This window comes from Rhinatrema bivittatum, chromosome 7, assembly GCF_901001135.1.
Source record: "Rhinatrema bivittatum chromosome 7, aRhiBiv1.1, whole genome shotgun sequence".
Taxonomy (NCBI): Eukaryota; Metazoa; Chordata; class Amphibia; order Gymnophiona; family Rhinatrematidae; genus Rhinatrema; species Rhinatrema bivittatum.
The window spans coordinates 155208072-155235981 of NC_042621.1; the positions used below are offsets into that span (position 1 = coordinate 155208072).

At 42.0% G+C, this 27910-nt stretch overlaps 1 protein-coding gene across 1 annotated transcript in view; it reads right to left on the reverse strand.

Moving 5' to 3' along the window:
• CDHR1 (cadherin related family member 1) overlaps positions 1–27910 on the reverse strand; it is a 177030-nt gene that overhangs the window by 59914 nt on the left and 89206 nt on the right. The window contains exons 7-10 of the mRNA XM_029610651.1: positions 26314–26400; positions 8286–8402; positions 6810–6953; positions 3660–3742 (exon numbers count right to left, since the gene is read on the reverse strand). Coding sequence (XP_029466511.1) covers positions 3660–3742; positions 6810–6953; positions 8286–8402; positions 26314–26400 — 431 coding nt within the window. The remainder of the gene's footprint in view (positions 1–3659; positions 3743–6809; positions 6954–8285; positions 8403–26313; positions 26401–27910) is intronic.

Here is a 27910-nt window from a genome sequence, read left to right on the forward strand (position 1 = left end):
TAAAGTTTGGGGGAAAGAAAACTCATTGTGAAAATGTAATATTAAGTGAGGGAAAACCATTCCACTCTTTCATTCAGTCCCTGTGGTTCTGTGGAACGCAGTTGAAAGATCCAACGATTTTCTTTATAGTTGAGCTGTGAAGTTCTATCGCCTCCTCTCCAATGCTGGGGAATGTGTTCCAGAATAGTCCATTTATATTCATCAAATGTGTGTGTGTGGGCTATGCTATGTTGGACTAATGGAGCCTTGATGTCCTGAGTGTTGATCCTACTCCGGTGTTCCACAAGTCTAATGCGGATCTTGCGTCGAGTGCGTCCTATGTAAATTTTATTGCAGGGACACTGAAGTGCATAAATTACAAAATCTGTATTGCAATCAACATGATGTTTGTGAACAATCTTTAAGCCTGTGTGAGGATCAGTCCAATGGGAACCAGTCAAAGCTTGATTACAACAAGAGCATTTTCCACATGTAGTGAATGACCCTGGCGAAGAGCCACATTGAGAGCGAGGCGCTGCTCTGACAACCTTCTGTTTGATGTTGTGTCCTCGAGAATATGCAAACATGGGGGGTTCGTGAAACAGCGAATGGGGACTAAGAAGTTGCCTTCGCATCATCGGAAGACTCTTCTAATGGATCAGAAGACCATTCAGCTTCTCGTGGTTCACGCCCGCCGACTTTTTTAGACAAACGCCGTTATCCATCCCGTCCCTCAAGACCTTACGGCAGAAAAACTCGTCAACAACCTCCTCCCGAAGAGGACGCACAGTGGCACAAACCGTTCACACGGTCACAAAACCAGAACAATCGTCGATAATTAATCTATCAAAACACCATTTGACAACAGTGGAAGAACAGGTGTTGAATCGAGGGCTGTCTTATGTTCCCACTAATCGACATGATTCTTTTGCTTGCCGTATCCAGCTACACAAATTTTTCAGACTCCTCATGATTAAACATTATTTTTCCAAAAGTCCACAATATACATCTCTGGATCCCTCTATCATCAAGAAAAAATCCAGTTGGATACCACCGGGTATGGTGGATGAACAAATCAAGGCCTTTCAAACCCTTGTTCTCCAAGAAGTGTCGGATATAGAATCCAGACATCACCACACCTTTTTCAACCTTTCTTCCATAGAAAATCAGGCTCTTCAGGCATTATCCACTAATCCGGAAATAATCATCAAACCCGCTGACAAAGGCGGAGCCACCGTTATCCTTGATCAACAGGATTATCGCACAGAAATCTTACGGCAACTTGATGACAAAAAATATTATCAGTCACTACAAGACGATCCAACCCCTCCATTATCTCTTAAGATTGGCAATCTCCTTAAGATTGCACTTGAACAAGGTTTTCTAACTGTTAAGGAACACAATTTTCTCAAGGTAGAATATCCGCGCACCCCTGTCATTTATGGGGTTCCCAAAATCCACAAAACTCTAGTTCACCCGCCTTGTCGGCCCATAGTCTCAGCCAACGGCTCCATCTTGGAACCCTTAGCTAAATTCAGGTGGGCCAATTCTTCAGACTTCGAAGACTGTGTTCCGACATTGAAGACTTTCATACACAGGCTGGACATCTTTGCAACAGGTTTTTGGAAAGAGGATATCCCTCCCGAGTTATTCGAAGAGCCCACAAAAGGGCCACATGTTCTGACAGATCTCAGCTTTTACAATATAAACGTCGTAATGAATCCCCCAGCATTATCTGCGTTCTACCATACACAGAACTCACCACTCACGTTAAACAAGCCATCATGAACAATTGGCACGTTCTTAGTCCCCATTCGCTGTTTCACGAACCCCCCACGTTTGCATATTCTCGAGGACACAACATCAAACAGAAGGTTGTCAGAGCAGCGCCTCGCTCTCAATGTGGCTCTTCGCCAGGGTCATTCACTACATGTGGAAAATGCTCTTGTTGTAATCAAGCTTTGACTGGTTCCCATTGGACTGATCCTCACACAGGCTTAAAGATTGTTCACAAACATCATGTTGATTGCAATACAGATTTTGTAATTTATGCACTTCAGTGTCCCTGCAATAAAATTTACATAGGACGCACTCGACGCAAGATCCGCATTAGACTTGTGGAACACCGGAGTAGGATCAACACTCAGGACATCAAGGCTCCATTAGTCCAACATAGCATAGCCCACACACACACATTTGATGAATATAAATGGACTATTCTGGAACACATTCCCCAGCATTGGAGAGGAGGCGATAGAACTTCACAGCTCAACTATAAAGAAAATCGTTGGATCTTTCAACTGCGTTCCACAGAACCACAGGGACTGAATGAAAGAGTGGAATGGTTTTCCCTCACTTAATATTACATTTTCACAATGAGTTTTCTTTCCCCCAAACTTTATCAGGTTTTTTAAATATTTTAAACATCATAATCTGTGTATGTTTTTCAATTTTGACTATACAGTCACCATTATAACACGGTTTCCATTTCACATTATATGAGCCATGCACAGGCCTTTTGACTTTATTATGGGCCATCCAAAATTTTTTTTACATCTAGTAAGTATGGAGGTTTCCCCCATGCGCTGCCCTGTTTCTTTGATTCATTTTACATCTGTTTTGTTTTTTTCAAAATGGCCGCTGCATGACGTCACTGCCCATATATGGATCTCAGCTGGGCTAGTATTTTCCCACACACGTCATTCACCTTATATGGTCATCACCAAATATGGAGGTGCATTCGTCATTTCCTGCCAGCACTGACTGCAGTCGACAGATCCCCTTTAAAACCGGCGTTTTTACCCGCGGTTAGCTGTCACTTCTAGCGGCAAGGATCTCGGCAAGGCTGCTCACTTTTTTGGGGCATGTAAGTTTCTAACCTTTTTACTAGGTTACTGCTATGACAATATTGAGAGACTCTTACACTTCTATAGATGTTAAATCTCATTTTTTAACGCATTAGTTCTTTCTATTGAGAAGGTTGTCTGTACCCCATATGTTTGTATCCTATATGCGTTTTTTCTCACACATTGTCTTTTTAGCGATTTCAGCCAGTGTCTTGCACCGCTTTTTGATTGACCATAAACATCGTTTCAAAGTAAGTTTTTTCATTGCTTCCAAATCTTTGCCATTTGCTTGAACTATTAGCCTTTTGGCATTTGCAGAACTCTTTTATTGTATTTCCACACAGAATTACACCAGCAAATTACCTCCCTGAAGTTCCCTGAGGAAGGAGTCTGACACTCCGAAACACTGCCGTGTTGGAGCGTGCACTTCAGGTAGTAAGATATTTCTCCCCTGGCTGGTGGAAAACGTTAAGAGCTAACATTTGTAGTTTTCACACAGTGTTTGGTTCTTAAATTCTTACAGCAACCTATGATTATTCAAGCCCAGAGTTGCAAGGGCTTGACACCATAAGCCAATATACTACTGAGGCTATGTATGACGGTTGCCAAGTAAGTTCACATTGAGTTCTTTACATAGCTGGATCCTTTTGTATTTTGACAGTTTCTGATTTTCAGCTATCCTGAGTTGATCAAAAATAGATTTGTATCGTAAGCAGAAATATTTACTGGTTAGGACAGCTTGTCTAAAGACCAGGTCATGTCTGGAAAGGAAGATGGGGAGGAGGGAATTCAAATTACCTGGACTTTTTTCTTTTTAGTACAAATAAATTACACTCACCATTCACAAGGAAATAGTGAATAGTATTAGGGTTTCCTCGATCACCATCATAAGCCACAACTGTTAATATTTCAGATCCCTACAAAGAAATAACAGAAACAAATGCACTTGAATATATAGCAGCATGTCAAAATCTTTGTTTTTTCATAATTGCCATTTTTCTTTACATTTTTTTTGTAGAACATATTTGATAATGACTATGCGGGGGGGGGGGGGGTACATGTACCCCCCCCAGCATAGTCATGTACAATGAGCTGCATGTACTTTTAGTTATGTTTTTAGTGCTGTTTGTGTTTTAGTACTATTCGACAATTAAAGAATAAGACTAGAACTCATAGAGGCTGATATTCAAAAAAAGCTGAACATATAAATATAGACATCTAAGGTAAGTTCTTAAGTTAGGCACCTAACTTCAGTCAAACTTAAGGGCCTAATTTTTCAGCTGAAAAATCACCTGTGTCCAGTTCTAGAGGCCATACCTACGAAAGGATATAGAAAGAATGGAGGCAAGCCGCAAAGAAAACTGGTTTGGGGTCTACAACAAAAGTTCTATGAAATGAGACTCAAGAACCTAGCCTTATCCAGCTAAGGTGTGCACTCTGAATTTCTGACTACATCACTTAACCAGCTGGATAAGTCACTTATCCAACTAAGTAGCTAGCTACTAGTCAGTGGGTGCAACCGGACAGTGCTATTTAACTGGCTAACTTAGGGGGTCATTTTCCAAGGAGTTACCGTGGGTGATAATTCTGCAAATCGTGCTAACAGCTGTTAATGCGATTTGTGAATTTTTAATTTTGTATTCAGGGGGTGGAGCAAATGTAAAGTAGGGAGGATTTATTGTGTGCCACGAAACAGCTGCAGTGTTAGCGTGGCTCCTAACTACACCTCTTTCATTTGTGTTACATTGTGCGCTAGAGGCCAGTAAAGGTTTATTGTGGTTCATGATGTTTCTGGACAGGCCTGTTGAGAGAGAGAGAGAGAGAGAGAGAACCTTGCTATAGTGCCTCCTCCCTAGACAGGTATTTGTATCCCTATGGGAGGCCCACCTAGTAACTCGAGGTGAGGGTTAAGTATTAGTGTAGGGAGGTAGGGGCCACTGTGACATTCAACGTGAGATGTATGAACAGAACAGTGGTCTCTTGTGAAGATTTGCTGGCCTTCGGAGTGAGGAAACTCACTCCAAGATGAGATTTGGGCAAGGTTCTCTCAACCTAGCTTGAGGGACTCTCTACCTGGGTAACATCAAGCTAGGTTGAATGTCAAAGTGGCCCCTACCCCCCTACACTAATACTTAACCCTCACCTCGAGTTACTAGGTGGGCCTCCCATAGGGATACAAATACCCGTCTAGGGAGGAGGCACTATAGCAAGGTTCTCTCTCTCTCTCTCTCTCTCTTTCCAGGCCTAACCGTGATATATACTGGCAATGTAGCCCAAATTGGGATAATAGTGCAACTTGCAATAACAGCTTTTCACATAGCTGATATCCAATTTGCAATACACATGCTTATTAGCATGTGTATTGCAAATTGGTATCCTTTTTGGTATCGCATGCGATATTGGAAAATGAGGCCCTTAGCTGGATAAGTAGCAATATTCAGACTTATCCAGTTAAGATAACCTGTCTCATAGCAGGCCTAAAGTTAGCCAGATAAGCATATCTGGACAACTTTAATACTTATCTGGGTATATTCAGTGCTGAATATCTCATGTAAGTTAGCCAGATAAGCCTTATCCGGCTAACTGACAGGTCAATACAGTAAAGTGCGGCCGCGGTTACCCTGTTTCTAACCCGCCTTTTACTCACAATTTGGCCGCGTTAGTCCAACCCGCGATTCACTATCCCCTTTAACCCATTCTTACCACCTCTTTAAATCAACAAGTAACCCCTTCCGCCCGCGGCATGTATATGAGATGTAAACGATCAGATTAGCTATTCCCCCCATTCAGTAACGCACGCCCCAACTATCGCCTTTTTAACCTGCAGTTTAGCCGCACATTTAACCTGCTAATTTACCGCCTACCCCTACCCCTGCGTTAGAGGCAGGGTAAGGGTAGACGGCAAACTTTCCCCCAAAAGAAAACCTAAAAACCTAAAATCCCCTCCTCCTGAAGCGACTGGACATGTAAAATAAAATAATGAAAACCTAAAATCCCCTCCTCCCGAAGCGACTTGACATGTAAAATATTGAAAAAAAAATATTGAAAACCTAAAATCCCCTCTCAAAGCGACTCGACATGTACCAACTTACTTTTTGTTGCTTTTTCAGCCCTTTCAGCCTTCTCTGCCGTCTTCTGGAGGGGGCAGCCAGCGGCGAGAGCGGCTTCCAGCGGCCCCCGCCGGCCCCCGCACGCCCATAGTGCAAGGGCGCTCAAGCCAATGAAAGCACATGGACGGGCGTGCGTGACGTACGCTGTGACGTACGCTGTGACGTATGCTGTGAAAGCACATGAACGCGCATGCGCGTTCATGTGCTTTCATTGGCTTGAGCGCCCGTCAATTTGGGTGCTCTAGCCAGCCAAGCACATGACATCACGGCATACGCTTTGCTCCAGCGATGGCTCTAGCCATTGGCTTGAGTGCCAGCCATCCAGTGCTCCCTCCATGTGACAGGGGCCGGCCAAATGGCACGGATACCCTGTCACATGGTAAGGGCAAAGGGCCATCGGCGCCATTTTGATTAGTGGCAGCCGATGGCCCAGGAGCGGGAGATTGCTCCCGGGACCCCCATTGGACCACCAGGTACCTGTAAATTGTTTTTGGGGGGGTCAGGAGGTTGGAGAAGCAAAGGGATTAGTTTTAAAGGGTCGGGGTGGGTTTAGGGGTTATTTTTGTGTGCCGTTTTTCCCGCCCTCCCCCAAAATGATAAGAGAACCCCCACGATCAATATCATGGGGTTTTCCTATCGTTTCGGGGGAGCCCCCGATTTCTGACTATTTTGAAAATATCAACGATATTTTCAATTGTCCGAAGCCCAATTCACATCCCTACCTAATAATATCCTATCTTACTGCATCTTATTGCTTGAACATGCATAAAATATGGTTTGTTTCATTTGGGATATTTTAGCTTCTTGAAGTAATTTGGATGTGACCTCTCCATTGTTACAGCTAATTTATTGCCAATAACCTATTGTTACTTACTGGCAATGTGTCCTCATAGACATATCCGTAATATGGGGCTCCAATAAACATGGGAGGCGTGTCTTGAACATCTTCCACGTTGACTGTGACTGTGGTTGTAGTTGAAAACACTTGGTACTTACCCCTGAGCTTTCCACCTCCATCCTGGAAAAAAATATTTGATATCTTGCTTAAACTCAAAGTACCAAAAATGACATTATGAAAATTTTAATTAGAAACATTTAAGTTCATGAATATATACATAAACTATTAACTTGAGCTGCCAAGAAAGAGTATACAATGGATGGTCAATAATGAAAGCATGATTAGCTTAACATTTATGACTGTTTCGTACATTAGCCTAAATGAACCCATTTTGACACCTATGTATTTTAATACTTTTTAGATGCTGTCATTTTAAAAGCACCCAATTTGTGATCAGACTATGATAACCTGAAGAATGAGACTGAGGGCAAAACTATCTTTTTCTTAACACCATGTTAAATCAGATGGAAGCTAGGATTGTGATGTTTTCTAGGACAGAAAATGAGCTCAGGATTTCAGCTCCTTTGTTATATTCAGGGTTGACCTCTTCTTCATGGCAAATTTCAGTTTTATTATAAGAAAGGGGGGCATTGGTGTGAATTTCATTGTATTAGTATAAATGGCAAGAGGCGAGTGGCACGATATAGACTAACCAATTTATTGAAGCATGAGCTTGCGAGGACAAATTCCACTTCATCTGATGCATGAAGTATAGTACAGGAGGTGGATATTATATGCATGAAGATGAGGTGTGTGTGTGGGTGTGGGGGGGGGGGGGGTCACCAAGGAATGACAATGCATCTTTCAGAATGATACAGTATATATTTCTATATGACAACTTTATTTCCAATAACAAATCATACTTTTCATATTCTAGGTATTTTAATATACATGTTAAATTAGATTTCAACCACTATCTAGGATTACATCATGTAAAATGTTTATACTGTTCATCTTTAGGCACTAATTAGAAGACATTATTGGTAAAGGACAAGGAAATACAGAATATGGGATCTGATTGTCTTGGGCATCATTATAGGAAAATCTGTCACTTCAGAACATAGGTTCCTAAACCTATTTCCTACATCTTTTATTTTTTAAGTCTTTTCTCCTTTGTCCCTTCTCTCCTTCAAGCCCTTTCCTCCCAGATGGGGTGCCTGTGAGGATCTGGGGAACTTTCATCAGCCCAGGGACTGATAGGGTGCCTCCTTTAAAGAATACCTCCAATGCCTCTCTGACTCGTAGGGGTTATCACAAAACCAATAGCCATTTTCCCTCCTTCACTGGGTTTGAGGAAGATGGGGTATTGCCCATGCCATATCGATCTCAGTGGAGAAGGGATACACACCTGGATCTCCTGCAATACAGTGCTGCCTGTGTCTCAGGGCCAGCCTGTTTCTAGAACATTCAGTGGCCTTCCAATCATTCTTTCCCCTTTTCAGATCATATTACCTTTGCTACCACTGTGACAAAATGGGTTCTTGTTTTTTCATAGTCTAGATTGACTCCTGCTTTGATGCGAAGAATTCCATTGTGCCGATCTATGATAAACTTATTTGAATGGACATTCTAAATGAACAAAGAAAAATGTATTAAAGATTATTAATACTGGATAGGTCAATGATAATATGATACAGAACATTCCCATTAGGGACATACATTCGTTTTGATCCAAATGGAAAAACACAATGAATGAGTTGATTTTTGTTTTGGTTTCAAAAAATGGAACCCAAAAATTCCAAATCCTTTTCAGTTCAAATCCCAAATTGCTAGCAATCCAGAGGTTGCAAATCATAAAAGCTGTTTCAGTCAATTTCTAATAAGCTCCTTATCATTGCTCCTTGCTTTACATTTCTCTTTTATGATCTGAGCAATTATGTTGATTTTCTTTTGGAGCAGTATCAGGATAATTAATTTAGAAGCCTATGTACTTAAAAGCATACTCTTTCTCATTATGTCCTTTGCAAAAGTTAATGATGATATGAGCAGAATCCACTGGACTCTGACAGAAACTGTAATGTCTATAATTCAGCGACGGCCCTCTGGAACTGAATTGTGACCATTGGCTCATTTCACATAGACCATCTGAACTAGGATTTCTACCAACATCCTAAAAGGGAAATAATTTGTAATGCATTTTTCATTCCTCCAAAACATCTAAGCCAAATAGAAGAATGCTAAAATTGGCTATGCTAATGTTATTTCACATTTTTGCTGAAGGTACAGTATATCAACTAAGCTAATAATAATCAGACTGCATACATGTGTGCCATCAAAGAGCTGAACAGCAAGAATCAAAATGCTTTCCTAAAACAAATCCTTCATCCTGAGGTAGACTTCTCTGGCAGACACTCCATATTGCTATACAACTTAAAGAGCATGGTAGCAAGACCACCATTTTGAAGTGGATTAGTAAACTGGCAAGACTACAGGTAGGATGCTTACTTTTGCCTATCATTTCTTGGGTCCCGGAGAAGTAGGGTCTGCTGTAGGGATGTGAATCGTTTTTCAACGATTAAAATTATCGTCCGATAATGTTTATATCATCTTAAATCGTTATAGAACACGATACAATAGAAATTCTAACGATTTATCGTTAAAAATCGTTAAATCGTGTTAGTGCGCACTAACTCCCCGTTAGTGCGCATTAACTGAAAATGATACAAATAAACACTTTCCAGGTCACTGAAGGTCAGTTAGGAATGAATATGTGTTCCTATTGGCTGGCTGCCCTCTTATCTATTGATGTTACCAAGGTTACCACTGAGGTGATGGTTGGGGGGATGGGAAATGGAACTGGAAACTAACGAACACCAACAGAAAATGAAACAAAGTGTTCACACTTCCCAGGTCAGTAAAGGTCACTTAGGAATGAATATGTATGTATGTATTCCTATTGGCTGGCTGTGCTCTTATCTATTGATGTTACCAATATGGTTGGGGGGATGTGAAATGGAAACAGTTGGAAGCTTGACAAAAAAAGTAATGTAATGATCAGCACTCACCTGACTAGAACTTGTTTGTTTATTATTTTTGTTAGCAGGCACCTGAAATGCTAGTGCATGTTGAATTTGCCAATCACTGTGCATTTTAGAAAGGTGGTCCTGGCTGGAACTGTACACAGTTCAAATATATGTAATTGATTGTTGGTAAGTGTATTTTTTAAGTAGCCACACTGGCACCAGTATGTTTACTTTTCCTCCTACTTAACTCACTAGCTCAGCTTTGTAAGAAGGGCTTCTCTGCTTGTGTGTTGTTTTTGTTTGGTGTGAGGAGAGCAGAAACATCAGATCTTTATTCAATCTACTACAGTCATCTCTTACAGTGCCCTATCCCTATTAATACCAGGAGTGTTGTGATCTTCCTGCACACAGTGCCCTAACCCTGATACCAGTCTGAGACAGCTCCCTCCCTGCATTACTAGTGAGAGGCTGGCTTCACAGACAGGGGGGAGCTGCCTGACCCTCACTCCTGACTTCCCCCATGTCCCAGCTAGTGAATGGTGTGTGGGTGAGGGGGGGGGGGAGGATGGTGAAGTCTGAGACAGCTCCCTCCCTGCATTACTAGTGAGAGGCTGGCTTCACAGACAGGGGGGGGAGCTGCCTGACCCTCACTCCTGACTTCCCCCATGTCCCAGCTAGTGAATGGTGTGTGGGTGAGGGGGGGGGGGGGAGGATGGTGAAGTCTGAGACAGCTCCCTCCCTGCATTACTAGTGAGAGGCTGGCTTCACAGACAGGGGGGAGCTGCCTGACCCTCACTCCTGACTTCCCCCATGTCCCAGCTAGTGAATGGTGTGTGGGTGAGGGGGGGGGGAGGATGGTGAAGTCTGAGACAGCTCCCTCCCTGCATTACCAGTGAGAGGCTGGCTTCACAGACAGGGGGGAGCTGCCTGACCCTCACTCCTGACTTCCCCCATGTCCCAGCTAGTGAATGGTGTGTGGGTGAGGGGGGGGGGGTGGATGGTGAAGTCTGAGACAGCTCCCTCCCTGCATTACTAGTGAGAGGCTGGCTTCACAGACAGGGGGGAGCTGCCTGACCCTCACTCCTGACTTCCATCATGTCCCAGCTAGTGAATGGTGTGTGGGTGAGGGGGGGGGGAGGATGGTGAAGTCTGAGACAGCTCCCTCCCTGCATTACTAGTGAGAGGCTGGCTTCACAGACAGGGGGGAGCTGCCTGACCCTCACTCCTCCGGGGTATTGTGATCTTCCTGCACACAATGCCCTATCCCTGATACCAGTGGTGTTGTGATCTTCCTGCATGCAGTGCCCTATCCCTATTAATACCAGGAGTGTTGTGATCTTCCTGCATGCAGTGCCCTATCCCTATTAATACCAGGAGTGTTGTGATCTTCCTGCATGCAGTGCCCTATCCCTGATACCGGGATGTGTGCAAGAAGATCACAACACCCCCGGTATCAGGAATAGGGCACTGTGTGCAGGAAGATCACAACACCCCCAGTATCAGGAATAGGGCACTGTGTGCAGGAAGATCACAACACCCCTGGTATTAGGGATAGGGCACTGTGTGCAGGAAGATCACAACACTCCTGGTATTAATAGGGATAGGGCACTGTGTGCAGGAAGATCACAATACTCCTGGTATCAGGGTTAGGGCACAAGTTCTAGTCACATTGACTGATCACATTACTTGTTTTGTCAAGCTACCAACTGTTTCCATTTCCCATCCCCCATATACTGTCAGTAGGAAACTTGGTAACATGAATAAATAAGAGGGCAGCCAATAGGAATACATATTCATTCCTAAACTGACCTTAACTGACCTGAAAAGTGTCAAATTGTATCATTTTCAGTTAGTGCGCACTAACTCCCAGTTAGTGCGCACTAACTCCCAGTTAGTGCGCACTAATTCGAGTTAGTGCGCACTAATCGGAAAAAACGATTTTTAACGATTTTTTAACTAAAAAATCGTGCCTAAGACGATTTTCTTGCCCTGCCACACGATTTCTATCGTTAAGACGATATGGAAAACGATTCACATCCCTAGTCTGCTGTGGTGGGAGGGAAGTTCTGCCTTGGGGAAGTTGTCTGCCTTGGGGAGTGAGTGTTTGCTGAGGGTCTCTGTCTTTCAGGCTGATTCTGTAAAGTGCACTTGGCCGTGTGTGCTGTTTAACATGCAGCTGGCCATGTGTTTTCGACGTGCGTCAGTTACCCCTTATAATGTAAGGGGTTTAGCACGTCAAACATGTGCAGCCAAATCCCCTGGAAACTAAAAGCACTCATCACATTTGGGTTATTGAAAGTAAAATGTGCGGCCAATCTGCACATTTTATGCTCAGAAATTAATGCCTGCTACAGGGCAGGCATTAATTTATGAACAGCCCGAAAAAGTGTACAGAAAAGCAGAAAATACTAGAGATGTGCACTCGTTCGCAATGAAATAGGAAATAAAGATGAAATTTCTTATTTCATTGCATTTCTGGAAGAAAAAAAAAGATAGGAAAACCCATGAAATTTTTTCCCCCCAGGAACTGCATATCTAAGAAAAAAAAAGCCCACCCCTATCCTTCAAATTTAACTAAATAAAAAGCCCCCTACCCTCCCGATCCCCCAAGACTCACTCAGTGTCCTTGGTGGTCCAGCAGGGGGCCGGGGATGTCAGCTGCCAGTATTCGAAATGGTGCCGGTGGCCCTTTGCCCTTATCATGTGAAAGGGGCTACCGGTGCTGGCCCCTGTCACATGGTAAGAGCCAGACCATGTTACATGGTAAGGGCAAAGGGCTCATTCTCCCACGCTTCTTACAGAATCGGCCTGTTTGTTGCGGGAAGATCCTGCCTGAGGGAGAGAATGTTTGTCAGGGACTGAGGGATGCTAAGGGATAGTGAGCTGCAGGGCTCAGTGTGTGTTCTTGGAGGAAGGCTGGGGAGGAGGCCTTGGACTATGGTTAGAAGTTAATTCCAGCTACCGCAGGCTATGTAATTAACATGGAAATGAACAATTAATTCATTCTCATGCAGTTTTAATGTTTTGTGTATGTAGGCTCATTACCTATTATAATGCACCTGCACATTTGCTGGGCCCCACGGGAAGGCCTTGGTAAATATTTTGCATATGCAGTAAACATGTTTAATCTACATGCTAAATAAAGCATAGATTAAATACATAGTCCCTTAGTTCTGGAACTTGCAAGGCATCTTACTTCAGTTTCTATAGGCATTTTGCTTATGCTATAAGGTTATTATTAAGCACCCTATTCAGACATGGTGATCAGACAGTGATAAAAGTGGTCAGGAATCTGGAATATTACTGAATGTGATCACTATTACGTCACCTTCTCATTGTAACTTGCCAAAAACAGGTTAGTACAGTTGATTTTACTTTAAATCAAGACAATCTTTTTTTTTTTATTTTATTTTTATGCAATTTCAGAAATAATTACAAGAAACACCTTGTATTAGAAACTGAGGTGTGCAGAAAAAAAACCCAACAGAAGATCTTACAAATCATTCTAGAAATAAACATTCAACCCTAAACGTTTCAAGAAAAAATGGGGGGCCAAGAGAAAATCAAGCAGTATAAAATTAAGTTAATAAGAAAACACAGAGAAAAACTACCAGTTTCAATATATATACCAGGTCTATTTAAGATGGAGCATCCAAAAGCACCCTAAGTTGGTCTGGTTCGAAAAAAACATAATTAGCATTTTATACCTTACCAGGCATTTACAAGGGTAGCGTAGCATAAAATACCCCCCCCCTTTGATTGTACCTCGGAGTATAATGAAAGAATTTTTTTCTGATGAGATTGGGTAGACTTAGTGAGATCAGGGTAGACCCAAATCTTTTGACCATAAAATAAAAAAGATAGAGTCTGAAAAATGAAACGTAAAACATTATCTCTATCCGAGGAAAAAGCAAATGTAACTAACAGCATCCCTCAATGTATAATTTCAACCTCTTGGGAGTTTTGAAGGAAATCGGTCAAGTTCAATGTCATTCCAGAAAGTTGATTTTCACCACGTTTTTCTTCAGACTGAACTTGAGATAGGAAAAAAGCTTTGGTAATTACAGGCATACAGGTATCCGGAATTTTTAAGATCTGAGAAACATAATTCTTGAACAACAGGAGCAAGCTGTTTAATAATAGGAAAATTGAGTACCCTCAAATTTAGAGATCGTAAAGCATTCTTAATATTCTCGAATTTTTTGGAATATAATATATCAGTCTGAGTTAAATGCTGCTGAACGTTTTCCACCACATTTAATCGAGAATCTAGATTTGAAATCTTACCCTCCTGTTTAGCCAATATCATTGAATTCAGCTTGAAAGCGTTGTTATTCCCCAAAACCACATTTGTTAGTGTTGAGATAGATGTTTCCAAGCTGACCAATGCATTCCAAAGCACATCTATGGTGATAATAGCAGGTATAATTATTTTAGGTTTACCAACCTGGGCATTTATTTCATCTCCATCGGCCCAAAGAGATACCATCTGAGAGAGAGAGGTAACCTTGAATCAACAGGCATGGAGGAGATCATTCTAAGGTCTCCTACAGTAGGAGCCTTCCCCACTGCCTGTACCCCATCCGACCTTGCTGTTGAAAAAACCTCTCGCTGAACTCCCTGCTCTGACAGGCTCCTTCACTGGGTCCAAAAGTCCAGTCCCCGGAGGAGAAGGTGTCACCGGTGCTCCTGGGCTAAGAGAGATCTTGTCGGCCTGCAGGAAGGGCTTCCGCTCTAAGCCCTTCTCTGCGGCGGCCATCACATCAGGAGCCAAAACTGAGGACACACCAAAGAACTCCTCGATCTTCTGCTGCATCGGTCCTGGTAAGGAAGAGCTAGACATAGTTTCCTTGAATCTAGCCTTACGTTTTGTGTGAGGCATTTTCTGCTAGCAGGAAAAGAAATTATTGAGGAAACACTGAGGAGAGCTTACTGGCATACTTCTCAGTGGGCGGCCATCACATCAAGACAATCTAAAGTATTCTAGATGGACCAGAATATGGCTGAATGGAATTTAGAAACATGACATTAAACTGATGTATCTGATGTTGCTATAGGAAGTCACTAAGGGCAGAAAATAGAACTATTTCAAACTGAAAAAAAATAAAGGATAGTTCTTTTTTGATTGGACCTCGAAGTAGTCAAGTTGTGATTGTTATTCAAAGAAAACAAGTCAAAGGTATATTAATACAAGAAAGAAATCTAATTAGCTAACGATCATAACTTGTTTTATATTAACTCACTTAAGGTTAAATGAAGAACTTGATTGCCAATCAATTATTTGAAGCATGATTGGCTGCTTTGTTTGCAGCTCATAGAATTAATTGGATATATTGCAGGTGATGCTAGTAATTATAAAGAGGCTTGTTGCTCCAGTGATGTTATGCAATAATGAAGAACTGTAATGGTGGATAACCCCTGAAGCAGAATCCTTTGAAACATCGATTGTGTCAGATGTTGCATTAATAAGTGACTGAATTACATTCGTGATATTTTAGATAAGCCCTTTTAAATTGCGAAAAAAAAATGGATATTGATTTGATCAAGAGAGGGTAGAGGTTGATGATTATATGCGGGCGCTGCTAGAATTTCACAAGTTGAGCAGTAGTCATGTATAAAGACTTCCTTTTATATTGCAGCTAGTGAAACGAGCCCAGTATTGCTCGGATTGTCTGGTCTATAATAGTTATAAATTTTAAAAGTGAATGAAAGTGACAATAATATATCTATTGTTTCATTTTATTAAGTAATTAACAGAAAGCATATAGAAAATTAGAGGACCTCTGTATAAACTGCATTGATAATATATTAGACATCTCCTGTTGATGGTTGCTGTGGGACTCTATCCCACAGCGGTTGAAGATGCCTGAAGAATGGCTGCATGGATCCCATCCCACGGCAGCTAAAGATGGAGAGAGCTATCATGGTACCCCAAGTGGCCAAAGAAGAGAGGGCTATCTTGGGCCCACCTAATAATTGTTGCCCAGCACTGAGAAGAGGAGGGCCATCTCAGTGCCATCATGGAGCTCATCCTGCGTGACCTGAGAAGAGGAGGCTCAATGCAGGGCCGTGGCAGAGCTCATTCAATGCAGCCCGAGAAGAGGAGGCCTGACACAGGGCCATTGTGGAGCTCATTCCGCATGGCCTGAGAAGAAGAGACAAGACTCAGGACTGTCACGGAGTTCATTCTGCACGGCCCAAAAAGGAGGCCTCTTGCTGCAAGGAGGCCCAGGACAGAGGGAGAGCCCTGATAGAGTGTGTGATGGTGAGAAACTTGCATGTGTGGATGTGTGAGAGAGAGCATACTAGTAAGAAGCCTGTGTGTATGCATGAGAGAGAGCACTGGAGTGAGTAGCCTGTATGCATGTACATGTCAGAGAGAGAGGAAATGGTTGGGAGTGAGAAGCCTATGTGTGCATGTGTGAGGGCATGGGATTGAAAAGCCTGTGTGTCATGTGTGTGAGAGAGAGCATGTGGGAGTGAGTCTGTTTTTTTGAGAGAAAGCATGTGGAGTGGAGAGCCTGTGTGGGTGTAAAAGAGAGAGAGTATATGGGCATGAGATCCTGTGGATGTGAGAGAGAGCAAGCATGTAGGAGTGGGAACCTGCATGTGAGAGAGACAATATAAGAGTGAGAGCGTGTGTGCGTGTGGGACCGGGAACCTGAGTGTGCGAGAGCATATATAAAAGTGAGAGCCTGCATGTGAGAATGGGAGCCTGGGTAAGAGAGAGTATGTGAGAGTGGGAACCTGTATGAGGGAGGAAGGAAAGAAGACAAGAGAAAAGAGAAGAAACAGAAAGAATAAAAGAGACCTTAAAAAAGGAAGTAGGAAAGGACAGACAAGGTAAAACGGAGACTGTGACCAGCTATTAGAAAAATAAGATCAGACAATGGAGGTAAAAAAAAATATTTTGACTTTCAGTGATTGAAATATGCTCTCTTTGGGAATGTGCATTTCTTATATATTTGTATTTGACTTTTTCTTCAATATTTCACTGTTCACAGAGTCTGGTTTCTTGGGTTTTCCATTTCAATCTTATCTGCGTGTTTCTGTTCCTAATGTATAGTTTCTTATTCTGTATTAGCTAACTAGCTAATTTACAGTTTCTTATTCTCTCTGTGTTGCACATATGTGACAGTGGTGGAGTATTTCAGCTAGCATTTAGTTTCTCTGTAGGGATTTATAGTAGTCTGGCTTGTTTGCCCAGTAGGTGGGATATTAGTGTTCTAGTGCCTGGTATAATGTGTGCCTTGCTGCCTTTTCATAGATAGGGTTGCTGCTATTTGAGTCCTGAGAGTTACTGCTGTTATGATATGATACGGCATGCTTCTAGATGCTTTTTTATTATATTTTAGTAGGGGTTTGTATTACTTCACAAAATGCTTGGCAGTGAAGGAAGTTTGTTTTGCTGTTACTGAGGTGACACCCAAATCTGAATATATATATATAATATTTGCATGTCGGGTTATAGTATGAACAATCCTAGTTCTGCTCTGCACCCATAGTTCTTATGATTCTTATGATTATTGCTGTTTTATTGTTGATATAGTCTGCATTTTTGGAAAGAGGATTCATAAAAGAATACATTGTTATTTGTTTTATTACATGATTGGATCTGATGTTTCTGAGTTCTTTGTTTACTTTTTATTTGATATTGTATATTTATAAACTTTAATACATATAAAATAAATTAATACAGATCAATAAGTTCTTTTTAATGTTGATAAGTGCTTGAAACAAAATATTTTAAAACATGACTCATGATTCCTGTTGCAGACTATAAAGAAATCCATTGTCAGGTGCATTCTAAGCTATTATTGATACGAGTACAACTAGCAAGGCTCAGACCTATGAAACAGATTTTAAAAGCGTTGATCATGCAAAAATAGCCCCATATATGTGTGGTCCTGATGTGTGACAGAGAGAGAACGTGAGAGAGAGAGAGACTATTTTAAAGAGGTAATCTGACAATTTACATCTCCCTTTGTAAGGTCAGCACTTTCAACTCAGGGTGGGTTTGTTTTTTGTTTTTTTTGGGGGGGAAGTGTTACATTGGTCTGCCTAGGGTGTAAGGGTCTGTAGACCCTAGTAACCCCACCCTACCCCCAAAACCCACCCTGAGTTGATAGTGTTCCCTTTTCAGAGGGAAATATATAGAGTGTCAGATTGTCTCTTTAAAACAGTCTCTCTCTCTTCACTTGTGAGTATGCACAGTAGGAATATTTTAAATGATATGTACATACTTGCAAGCATGATATAAAATTGAATATATTTTTTCTCACATGCCCAATGCGTGCATTTATGGGTGCACATGCACTCCTTTGAAAATGTACTTGTATATGCCTACTGCCCATGTTAACCTTGGGCCCCCCCAAAAATTCAGTTCTGGCTATACCACTGCTTGGGCCCTATCTGATGTGGGATGAAAAAGGGGTTTAGCAGTAGCTGAAGAAGAGACCATATGTATGTGTGTGTAAGTGGGAGCCTATGTGTGTGTGTGTCTGTGTGTGTTTATGTATATGTAAAAGCATGTGTGTGTTTTGATCCATGATGAGATTGCACCTTGAATACTGGGTACAGTTTTGGTCAGCCCATTTCAAAAAAGATATAGCAGAATTAGAAAAGGTACAGAAAAGGGCAACAAAAATGATAAAGTTCATGGAATGAGTCTCCGATGAAGAAAGGCTAAACAGGCTAGGGCTCTTCAGCTTGGATAAGAGACAACCGAGAGGGCATATGATAGAGATTTATAAAGTCATTAATGGGGTAGAATAGGTAATAGGGAAATGTTATTTACCATTTCAACTAGTATTAAGAAACATTCCATGAAACTAGGATAATAGAATATTTGAAACATAAAAGAGAAAGTATTAGTTGACTCAATACACAATAAAGCTGTAGAATTTGATACCAGAGAATGTGGTCAAGGCATCTAGCTTAATTGGGTTTGGATAAGTTCCTAGAGGAAATGTCCATGAATAATTATTAGCCAGGTAGACTTGAAAAAGCCATTGCTTTTCCCTGGGAATGAGCCACAAGGAATAGATCTATTATTTGAGATCTGCAGGATACTTCCTAGTTACCTGGATTAACCACTGTCAGAGAGAGAATGCTGGGCTTCGTGGACCTATGGGTTCTAAGGAAGGTTGCCAATAACAGATAATAGAAACATGGAGGCAATTAAGAACTAAAGTATAATAACAATAAAATAGTGTAAAACAGTAGAATGTCACTGTGGGATGTCCAAGAAACTTTCATAGGCTGGAGACAGAAATCATGTAGTTTCTAGCATTTTTTTAACAGATTATATCTTTATTCATATTTCTCAGCATACAAATTTTGATTTTCGAAGGTGTTTGAAAAAGTCCCTCATGAGAGGCTTCTAAGAAAACTAAAAAGTCATGGGATGGGAGGCAATGTCCTTTTGTGGACTGCAAACTGATTAAAAGACAGGAAACAGAGAATAGGATTAAATGGTCTGTTTTCACAGTGGAAAAAGGTAGTGGAGTGCCTCAGGGATCTATACTTGGACTAGTGCTTTTTAATATATTTATAAATTATCTGGAAAGGGGAGTGAGGTGATCAAATTTGCAGATGATACAAATTTATTCAAAGTAGTTAAATTACAAGCAGATTGTGATAAATTGCAGGAGGACCTTGTGAGATTGGAAGATTGAACGTCCATATTGCAGATGAAATATAATGTAGACAAGTGCAAGGTGATGCATATACGGAAAAATAACCCATAGTGTAGAAAAAGATGTGGGCATCATAGCTGATATTACATTGAAATCGTGGTGTGGTGTGGTGGTCAAAAAAGCAAGCAGAATGTTCAGAATTAAGGAATGGCAAATAAGATGGAGGATGTCATAATGCCTCTGTATTGCTCCATGGTAAGACCACACCTTGAATATTATGTGCAGTTCTGGTTGCTGCATTTTAAAAAAGATATAGTTGCACTGAAGAAAATACAGAGATGAGCGACCAAAATGATAAAGGGCATGAAATGGCTCCCCTATGAGGAAAGGCTAAAGAAATTAGAGCTATTCAACTTGGAGAAAAGACGGCTGAGGGGGGGATATGATAGAGGTCTACAAAATCATGAAAGGACTTGAACAGGTAAATGTGAATCGGTTATTGACTCTTTCAGATAATACAATAGGGTACTCCATGAAGTTAGCAAGTAGCTCATTTAAAAAAATCGAAAAAAATTATTTTTCACTCAATGCATAATTAAGCTCTGGAATTCATAGCCAGAAGATGTGGTTAAGGCAGTTAGTGTAGCTGGGTTTAAGAAAGGTTTGGATAAGTTCCTGGAGAAGTCCATAAATTGCTGTTAATCAACAGGGAATAACTACCGCTTGATGCCAGTATTAGTAGCATGGGATCCATTTAATGTTTGGATACTTGACAGGTACTTGTGACTTGGATTGGCCACTGTTTGAAACAGGATATTGGGCTTGATGGACCCTTGGTCTGCCCAGTATAGCATATCTTATGTTCTTATGTAATCAAAGTAGAGTGCCTACCTTCTAGCAGCAGAACTCATAGATTTAGACAGGACAGAAATGTATATAGGAGTTACTTTCTCCTAGAGACACGGGGCCTCCTGATCTCAGCTGGACTCTGACTCTTGTCATCCCCAGCAGGGTCCTGCCCACAGAACTCTTCCAGCCCAGAAGGGTCCTGCCCACAGAGCTCTCTCCATCTGTGAGGATTTAAGGTGGACCAAGCATCTAACCTAGTCTTGCAGAGGTCATGGAGGAGGAGTAGTAAGGCCACACAACAGAACACCGACCCTGACACACTGACACCTTAGCTAGCAAAGTATGTGTGATTCTCCAAACAATGACAGCAAAATACATACCAAGAGAATTAAATTCTCACACTAAAGGCAATGCAGCCAGTAAGCCTTAGTCAGATGATATGGAATTAGAAAGCAGCAACAGGTGTAAGTGACTGTGACTGCCTGCCAGCAGTGCCCCACTATTACGGTATTGTGTATGTAGTAGGAGTGCTGCTCTTTAATTTACAATTGAGAAATGAGATTACTTACTAGAAGAACTGGCACTGAGCATGTGAGGGCACCCCCGCACCACCCCTTCACACAAACACATGTACAATAGCACTGAGTGCAGTGTGTGACTGGGTGCATAACCACTAGTCTGCTACTTCAGAACTTGTGCTAAGACATGTAATGACCCTCTTCCTGGGCACATTACCATTAAGCCCTGGTAACTCGTTGTTTCTGCTAGTGTAGAAAGAGTTAGTGATGGGATGGCTATCTCCCTGGGAAGGAATAAAAGCAGCTCTCTCCGGAGAGCGCTGTGGCAGTATGGCTGGAAGAAGTTGCCAGCTTTTTTCCTTTATTGAATTTTTGGCCTACCTGGGATTTGGGCTCCAACTTGCCTATGGTCCGTAGGTCAGGTTGTGGACTCCACTCCTATATCTCACTCTTTAGGTGCAGGGTGATTTTGTCCTAGGTTGTTTTTGGGATTTTTATTTGTAAGAAGACTGTGAAACCCCAGAGTGTTTGCTCAGGGAGAGGTCTTGGGAAAACCTCTTTTTTGAGGTGTGCTGGATGGGAAAGGCCTGCCCTGATGCGACCTGTTGAGGGAGCAGAGGAATGGTGGTGACCTGCTTCAGTGTCTTCTGCTGTTTTCTGAATCGGTTTTTGGGCAAATGACCTTTTGGTTAGAAGAACTGGGAGGAAGAGATTTGCTGCCCCTCTTCCTGCCCTTTCAGAGGTGCATCAAGAGCTGCGTGTTTCAAGTGTCTCCTTCCCATCGTGGGATTCAAGAAAAGTCTAAATAGATCAAGGAGAAAGGGAGAGAACCAGCTGTGAGCAAGGTCTCGAGCAAGTTACATCTGAGGACCTGCTATTGGACTCTTCAGCCCCTGGGGAGAGAGGAGTTGGACTCTCTGTGCATGGGCTATGTGTGTCCTTTTTACCAGCATTGGAAAGATTCTCCTGTCCCAACAAAGAAAATGTTGGCCACTTGGTCACCTTGCTTAGTCAAGCCCTGCACAGACAGAGACGAGAGACTGTCGGAAAGAAAAGATCTGTGGTGCTAAGGACTTTATTTGTACCATTTTTCTGTCTGATTACCCATCATTAAAGACTATTTTTGGACACTAAATTAAAGCCTTTCGTGTGGCTATTGGCACTTTCCAGCACCCACAGTGGGAAAATTCAATGCTCTTCTCCAGTGAAAAGAGAACCCTAGCAACCCTGTGACTCGAGGACCGAAATAGATTTTCTTTCCCCCCACCAACAAAGGAATCAGGCCCTGGGGAAAGAGACTTGGGTGCAAGCTAGCCGGAGTGATCCAGCCCCAAGAGAGACTACAAATTCATTTATGGCTTCATCGGTGTGCAGTCAGTACCCAGGGATGGGGTTACACACTGAAAGAGTGAGTGATGATTTAACAGCAAAAGCCAAAAAGAAAAGAGACACACAGGCTGTCACTATAATAGTATGAAGAACCTTAGCCTGCTCTCTGCAGAGCCAATGTCCGACTGTTTGAAATAATAATAATGGTCACCCCCACCACCAGCACTCCAGCTAAGAGTAGTGAGGTCAATGGGTCACTGGCCAACAGCCACACATATAGCACTGAAACACATACACACTAAGGGCAATGCAGCCAATGAAACTTAGACAGATAATATAAAATTAGAAAGTGACCGTGACTGCCTGCCAGCAGTGTCTTATTCCTACTAATCTGTGTGCAGTCACTGTAGTAGAGTGCACTGTCTATGCACTAATGCCAATGCCAAATACTGCCTTGCTAGGCCTATTGCCTCTCAAGACTGGCACAAAATCAAATTGATCACCAATTAATACAATGATTATTTTGACATTATATATCTCTCTCAACAGAGCAGTGAGCTATGCTATTGTCACCTAAATTCCACCCAAACAAAAGCAGCAGACAACCAGAGCCCCCCCCCCCCCTTCATATATCTGTTCTTGTATTAGCAAAGAAAAAAAAATCCTCACATGATTGGCACTTTTGTCACTTATCATGTCCCTCTTAAAATAGCAAAGCAGGATTGGCAGAGTCAAAGTATGCATATCCCAAAATGCAAGGGCCCCTTTCCAAAAAGAACATAGATTAGCAAATTCAAAATATGCCCTTGCTTAGTACTTGGCACATGTGTTGTATTGTACATGGTTGTTTACTTATTGTTACGAGGTAGTGACATTTTCTCCAGTAGACTACTTTGAAACCTTGGCAACACAAACAAGTAATGAAGAAACAGCCAATGGGGATAGAGAAGGTTAGCTAATGAACTGCTCATCAAATGCATAACTTTTTAACCTGTTTGTAATCTTTTAGTGTGCACTAATTCCATTTACCATGCATAATTTGTAATAGTGCACACTATTAACAACAGTGCACACGAATTAGAAAAAGTGCACATTAATATAGTGTGTGCACTAAAACAAAAAATACAAATACAAATTTCATGGAAATTTCTATCATTTCAACTTAAAAATTATTTTCTATGTGGTTAAAAACAATGGCACATCCCTAATGTGCATAAGTGCACGTTATAAAGCTTTATGAGTTGCCAATATGTGTTAAGACATATGCATGTGTAACATGCATATTTGCAAATGTTTTTTCCATCCTGACTCCATCCCCCACAATTCCTCTTGCTAGTCTAGGAAAAAATAGAGCCAAGGCCAGTAAATCCAAGCCTAGCTTGGAAGGATCTCAGCATGCAACTGTAATACTGGTGTAGGCTCAGGATCAGGAACTCTGGAGACTGGTATGGAGCAGGACCACTGGAGCAGAACTGCAGGGCTGGATGAGGACTAGGAGCAAGGCCGAATGAACAGAGGTTCCAAAGAACATGTCCTAGGATTCTATGGTACCAGCAAAAGTGTGCCTCTGTTATTCTTTTTATATACTATCACCAATCAGGGTGTGCTCTGTGCTGAACAATGAGACCTTCCAAGGGTGTGTCCTAAATACATGTAAACAAGAGGGTAAAGGCCCCCTTACTCTTCCTTGCCTTTGTTGCTCCTCTGCAGCCTCCCAATCTCTGTTCTCAAGAGTTACTGCAGGTCTTCCCAAACTGAGATCGGGACCCCCATATGGGATCACAAAACTTTCAGCTGGGGTCACAAGTGCCCCAAATGGACTCTCTCTTCAGACACCAGCAGCATTAGTAGTGGAAGTTGGTATGTGGCTTGTAAGCTGGCACATACTTATAGGTCCTGCAGTGGTGCTGCCATTGCATGAGTTTCTATGGTAACAGGAAGCCCTGTGTGAGGAGGATCAGGACTGCTGCAGGGCCCATGAGCTTGCACTAGCCCATCGGTCCTATGCTGTATTTCCTTAGTTATGTTACTGCACTTGAAGATCACTGTCAGGCTTGGAACTAGGCTTAATGTGTATCCGTCGATGGAAATTTCTACTGCTCCTCTCTTATCGCCCACCATTGAACCTGCCCAAAAGAAAAATGTTGTCCCTGACATCAGCCTACTCTTTTTTTACCACCAGGAAGGGATGTGAGACAGGAGGGGGTTTAGGGTTGGATAAGATAGAGAGTACCAGGGGTTCCAAAGTCCAGGAAACCTACCCGGGGAGCAGCATGGGACTGCAAGGCAGGACTCATGTCAAGAAAAGGGACGGTCTTCTGCCTAGCTAGCTCCCTTCCCCTCAGGTTGAGTCCTTGGGTTCTGGGGATAGTAGGTTTTTGTGGTGGCAGTACATCATATTGGTGAGTTCACACAGGCAGGAACATGACTAGGCATGGCAAGGTTGGAGACAAGGCTTGGACACAGCAGGCAGGTATTGTCAGGTAGGACAAGGCAGACAGGCTGGGCGGGCAGGCAGGCAGGACAAGGCAAGGCTAGATACTAAGCAAGACCTGGAACTAGACAAAACAAGGATGAGAGAAGGCAAAGAAAGGCAGGACTGGACAGGATACTAGAACAGACAGGACAAGACCAATAAGGCAGACTAGGGCAGGAGTTAGATAAGGCACACAAAGGAAACACCGAACAATGAACTCAAAAGCCCGAAGGCAGCAAGGTTTGGAACAGACAGTATAGGCTTGAAGGCCCAAGGCAGGATACAAGAGAGAAAAGGCCAGATGGCCTCAAGACAGGAAATAAGGCAGGATAGGCTGAGGTCCTCAAAGCAAGACAGAAGGCCTGTAGGCCACAAGGAAAGGCAAGGCAGAAGACCCGTAGGCCAGAAGTCAAGGTAAGAACAAGGGCCGAGTCACGGAGCCAGAGTGACACCATGAGAAGACAAGTATCTTTTGGCAAGGCAGGGTTACATAGGGCTGGGACTTGGGTGTGGCAAGGGCAGTGAGGAGGAGCCTGGCAAGATTAGTTATGAGGCACACTGAGAGCTTCTGCTGGTGGGGAGGCATCATAAGACTGCATAGCAGGCAAAATCCTAATAGCTAGAAGGCCTGAAGGCCACAAGGCAAGAACAAGGGTCAGGTCATGGAGTCAAGTGAGACACCATAAGAAGACCAGGCTACTATGCAAGACAGGTTTACATAGGACTGAGGCTGAGACGTGGCAAGGGTAGAGAGTAGGAGTTTAGCAAGGCTGGAGGTGAGGCTTATCAAGGGCAAGAAAGTAGGATAAGGCTGCATAGCAGGTGAAATCCTAACAAAGAGGGATTGGCTGTGGAGGATGAGAGAGGGGAGAATGAAAGAAGATCAACTTGGGGATGTAAAAAGAGGTGGATGGTGAGAGGAATTAGCTGGAGGGGGAAATGTGTGAGGAGGGTTAAAGGGGGAGGCCGGGAGTTGAGAGAGGGATTAGGAATGAGGAATGGAGATAGGGTGAGATGGAAAGGATGACAGAGGATCAGTTGGGTGTTATAGAGATGCCAAGAGGATCAGCTGTGTAATGTGAATAGGGCTGGAGGGGATGAGAGGAGTAGAGATTGATAGAAGTGGTGTGCTGAAGGGGAAGAGGTTAAGTGAAGAGGTCATTTAGAAGGGGTTGAGGTTGAGAGAAAGTATTAGCTAAAGTGCAGGGAGAGTGAGGGGTGATTGTTGGAAGGGGATCATACCCTTGCTAATTTGTTTTAGTTGCCCTCTGGGTTCCTGTGAATGTTCAAGTGCTAAAATGGAGTCACACCAGCTAAAAGCTTGAGAAGCCCTGGGATATTTATTCATACCTTGTTGATCTTGACAGAGAATTGGTGGGTCTTTGTCTTAATGTGGATATTTTGAAAATTGTTCTCTTAATTACTAATATCAGACAACATTTTAAATAGGAAACCATTGATGTAGGCGTATAAGTACCTAAGGTTATTGGGATGGAAGTTAAACTGTTTTCTTGTGTAGATTGTGATAATCTGTGTTGGACAAACATAAGACCAAGACATTATGTTGGTTTGACAAAAAATATCAAAGCCTTTAAAGAATCTATTTTCCAAGACCAATAAAGATGCTTGAATTCTGCACTACAGATAGAAGTTTGAAACATGTCAAAATAACTTGCAAGACAAATGGTTAATAGCGTATATATTTACCTGCAGGAAGTAGGTAATACTACCCCCAGAACCTGTGTCTTTATCTAGTGCTTCAGTCTTGAAAATACTGCTTCCAGAAGGAGTATCCTGTTAATCAAACATTTAACATGTCAAGTAGAGAAAATCATTTGCAATATTGTTGGAAGCTAATTTTAATATTTGGAAAGCAAATGGAATAGAGATTGGGATGAAGATTAAAAAAAGAAACCAACCTTAGATAAAAATGGAATGACAAAAGTGAGAAGGGAATATAATGGAAGGCAAAGCATAGAGAAGGCTACAAAAAATGTATCTTCCTTCAATGTTGTTATTATGACCATGCAACCCCTTAAATTGCTACATTGGCTCTCTGCCACTTCCATATACAATTCAAGTTTCTCTTACTCACCAATAAATGCATTTGCTCTGCAGCTTCTCATTATCTGTCTTCTCTTATCTTCTCTCTCCCTACACCCTTCCTTGTGAATTCTAATCATCAACCAAACCACTCTTGTTTCCTTCTCCACCTCCACCTCCAAATTCTGCACTTTCCACTTTGCTGCGCCATATGCCTGAGACGGTATATCTTGCTCCTTCGCAGTCCATATTCACATCCAGTTTAAAAACTCACCTTTTTAAAGGTGCTTTTAAATCCTAACCACTTCTGTACAATAAACATACTTCCTTTAGACTCATTAGTCGTGTTTGTCTTGACTGGATTGTAAGGTCTATAGACAAGGGACCTTCTGTTATGTACATCAGTGCATACCTGTGTATGTCTCATAGCACTTTAGAAATAATAAATATTAGTAGTACTAGCTCAAACTGAACAAATAAGAGGCAAAAGTGAGTTTGAGAGCAGTGGAAGAGAAAACACAATGAATGAGGGAAAGCAGGATTTTTTTCACTTTAGAAGAGATAAGGTGATAGAACATTTATGCTATTTAAAGTGAAGCAAAATTAAATGCCATTCCAGGTATACTTCTAGAGCAGCAGATTTTATTGTTTACTTATAACATACTTTTCCAGCAAGAGAGTTGAAAGCAAGTTATAATCAATTAATCAGTATTTGGATACTGTGTATCAAGGCAAACTTTCTAAACAATTCATTGGGATTTAATCGATAGTCGAAGTACTCATGCACAGTTAAAATTAAATATATACATAATTATAGTCCATTTTGTTTCATATATCCACGTCATTTCTGATATGTTATTGCACAGGATGCAAAGAAGGGAAAACCAGAGATCAACAGGAGTCTATGTCATTGCCATAGATATTTTGTTTATTTATATTGCAGAGATCCTAAAGTAGGGGGTGAGAGTGAGTGTGTTTGTTCTTTTTTGTTTTATTAAAGACTACAACATCTATGTGCTGAATTATTTTAGAAACTGAGATTCATACCAAGAAAGACTAGATCAACTTTGGTAACACTTGAAGAAGGAAGATCCCTTCCGAAACCCTATAGTGTTAGGTTGTCTCTGGGTCTCTAGAGATTTATATATGCCAGTTGATATACACAAAGGCAATTCCTAGAGGCACAAGCACTCAGATAAGTGTGGTTACTTATAAGGGTATCATTAACAGCATAAAGGCATAGAGAGTGCAAACAGCAAGG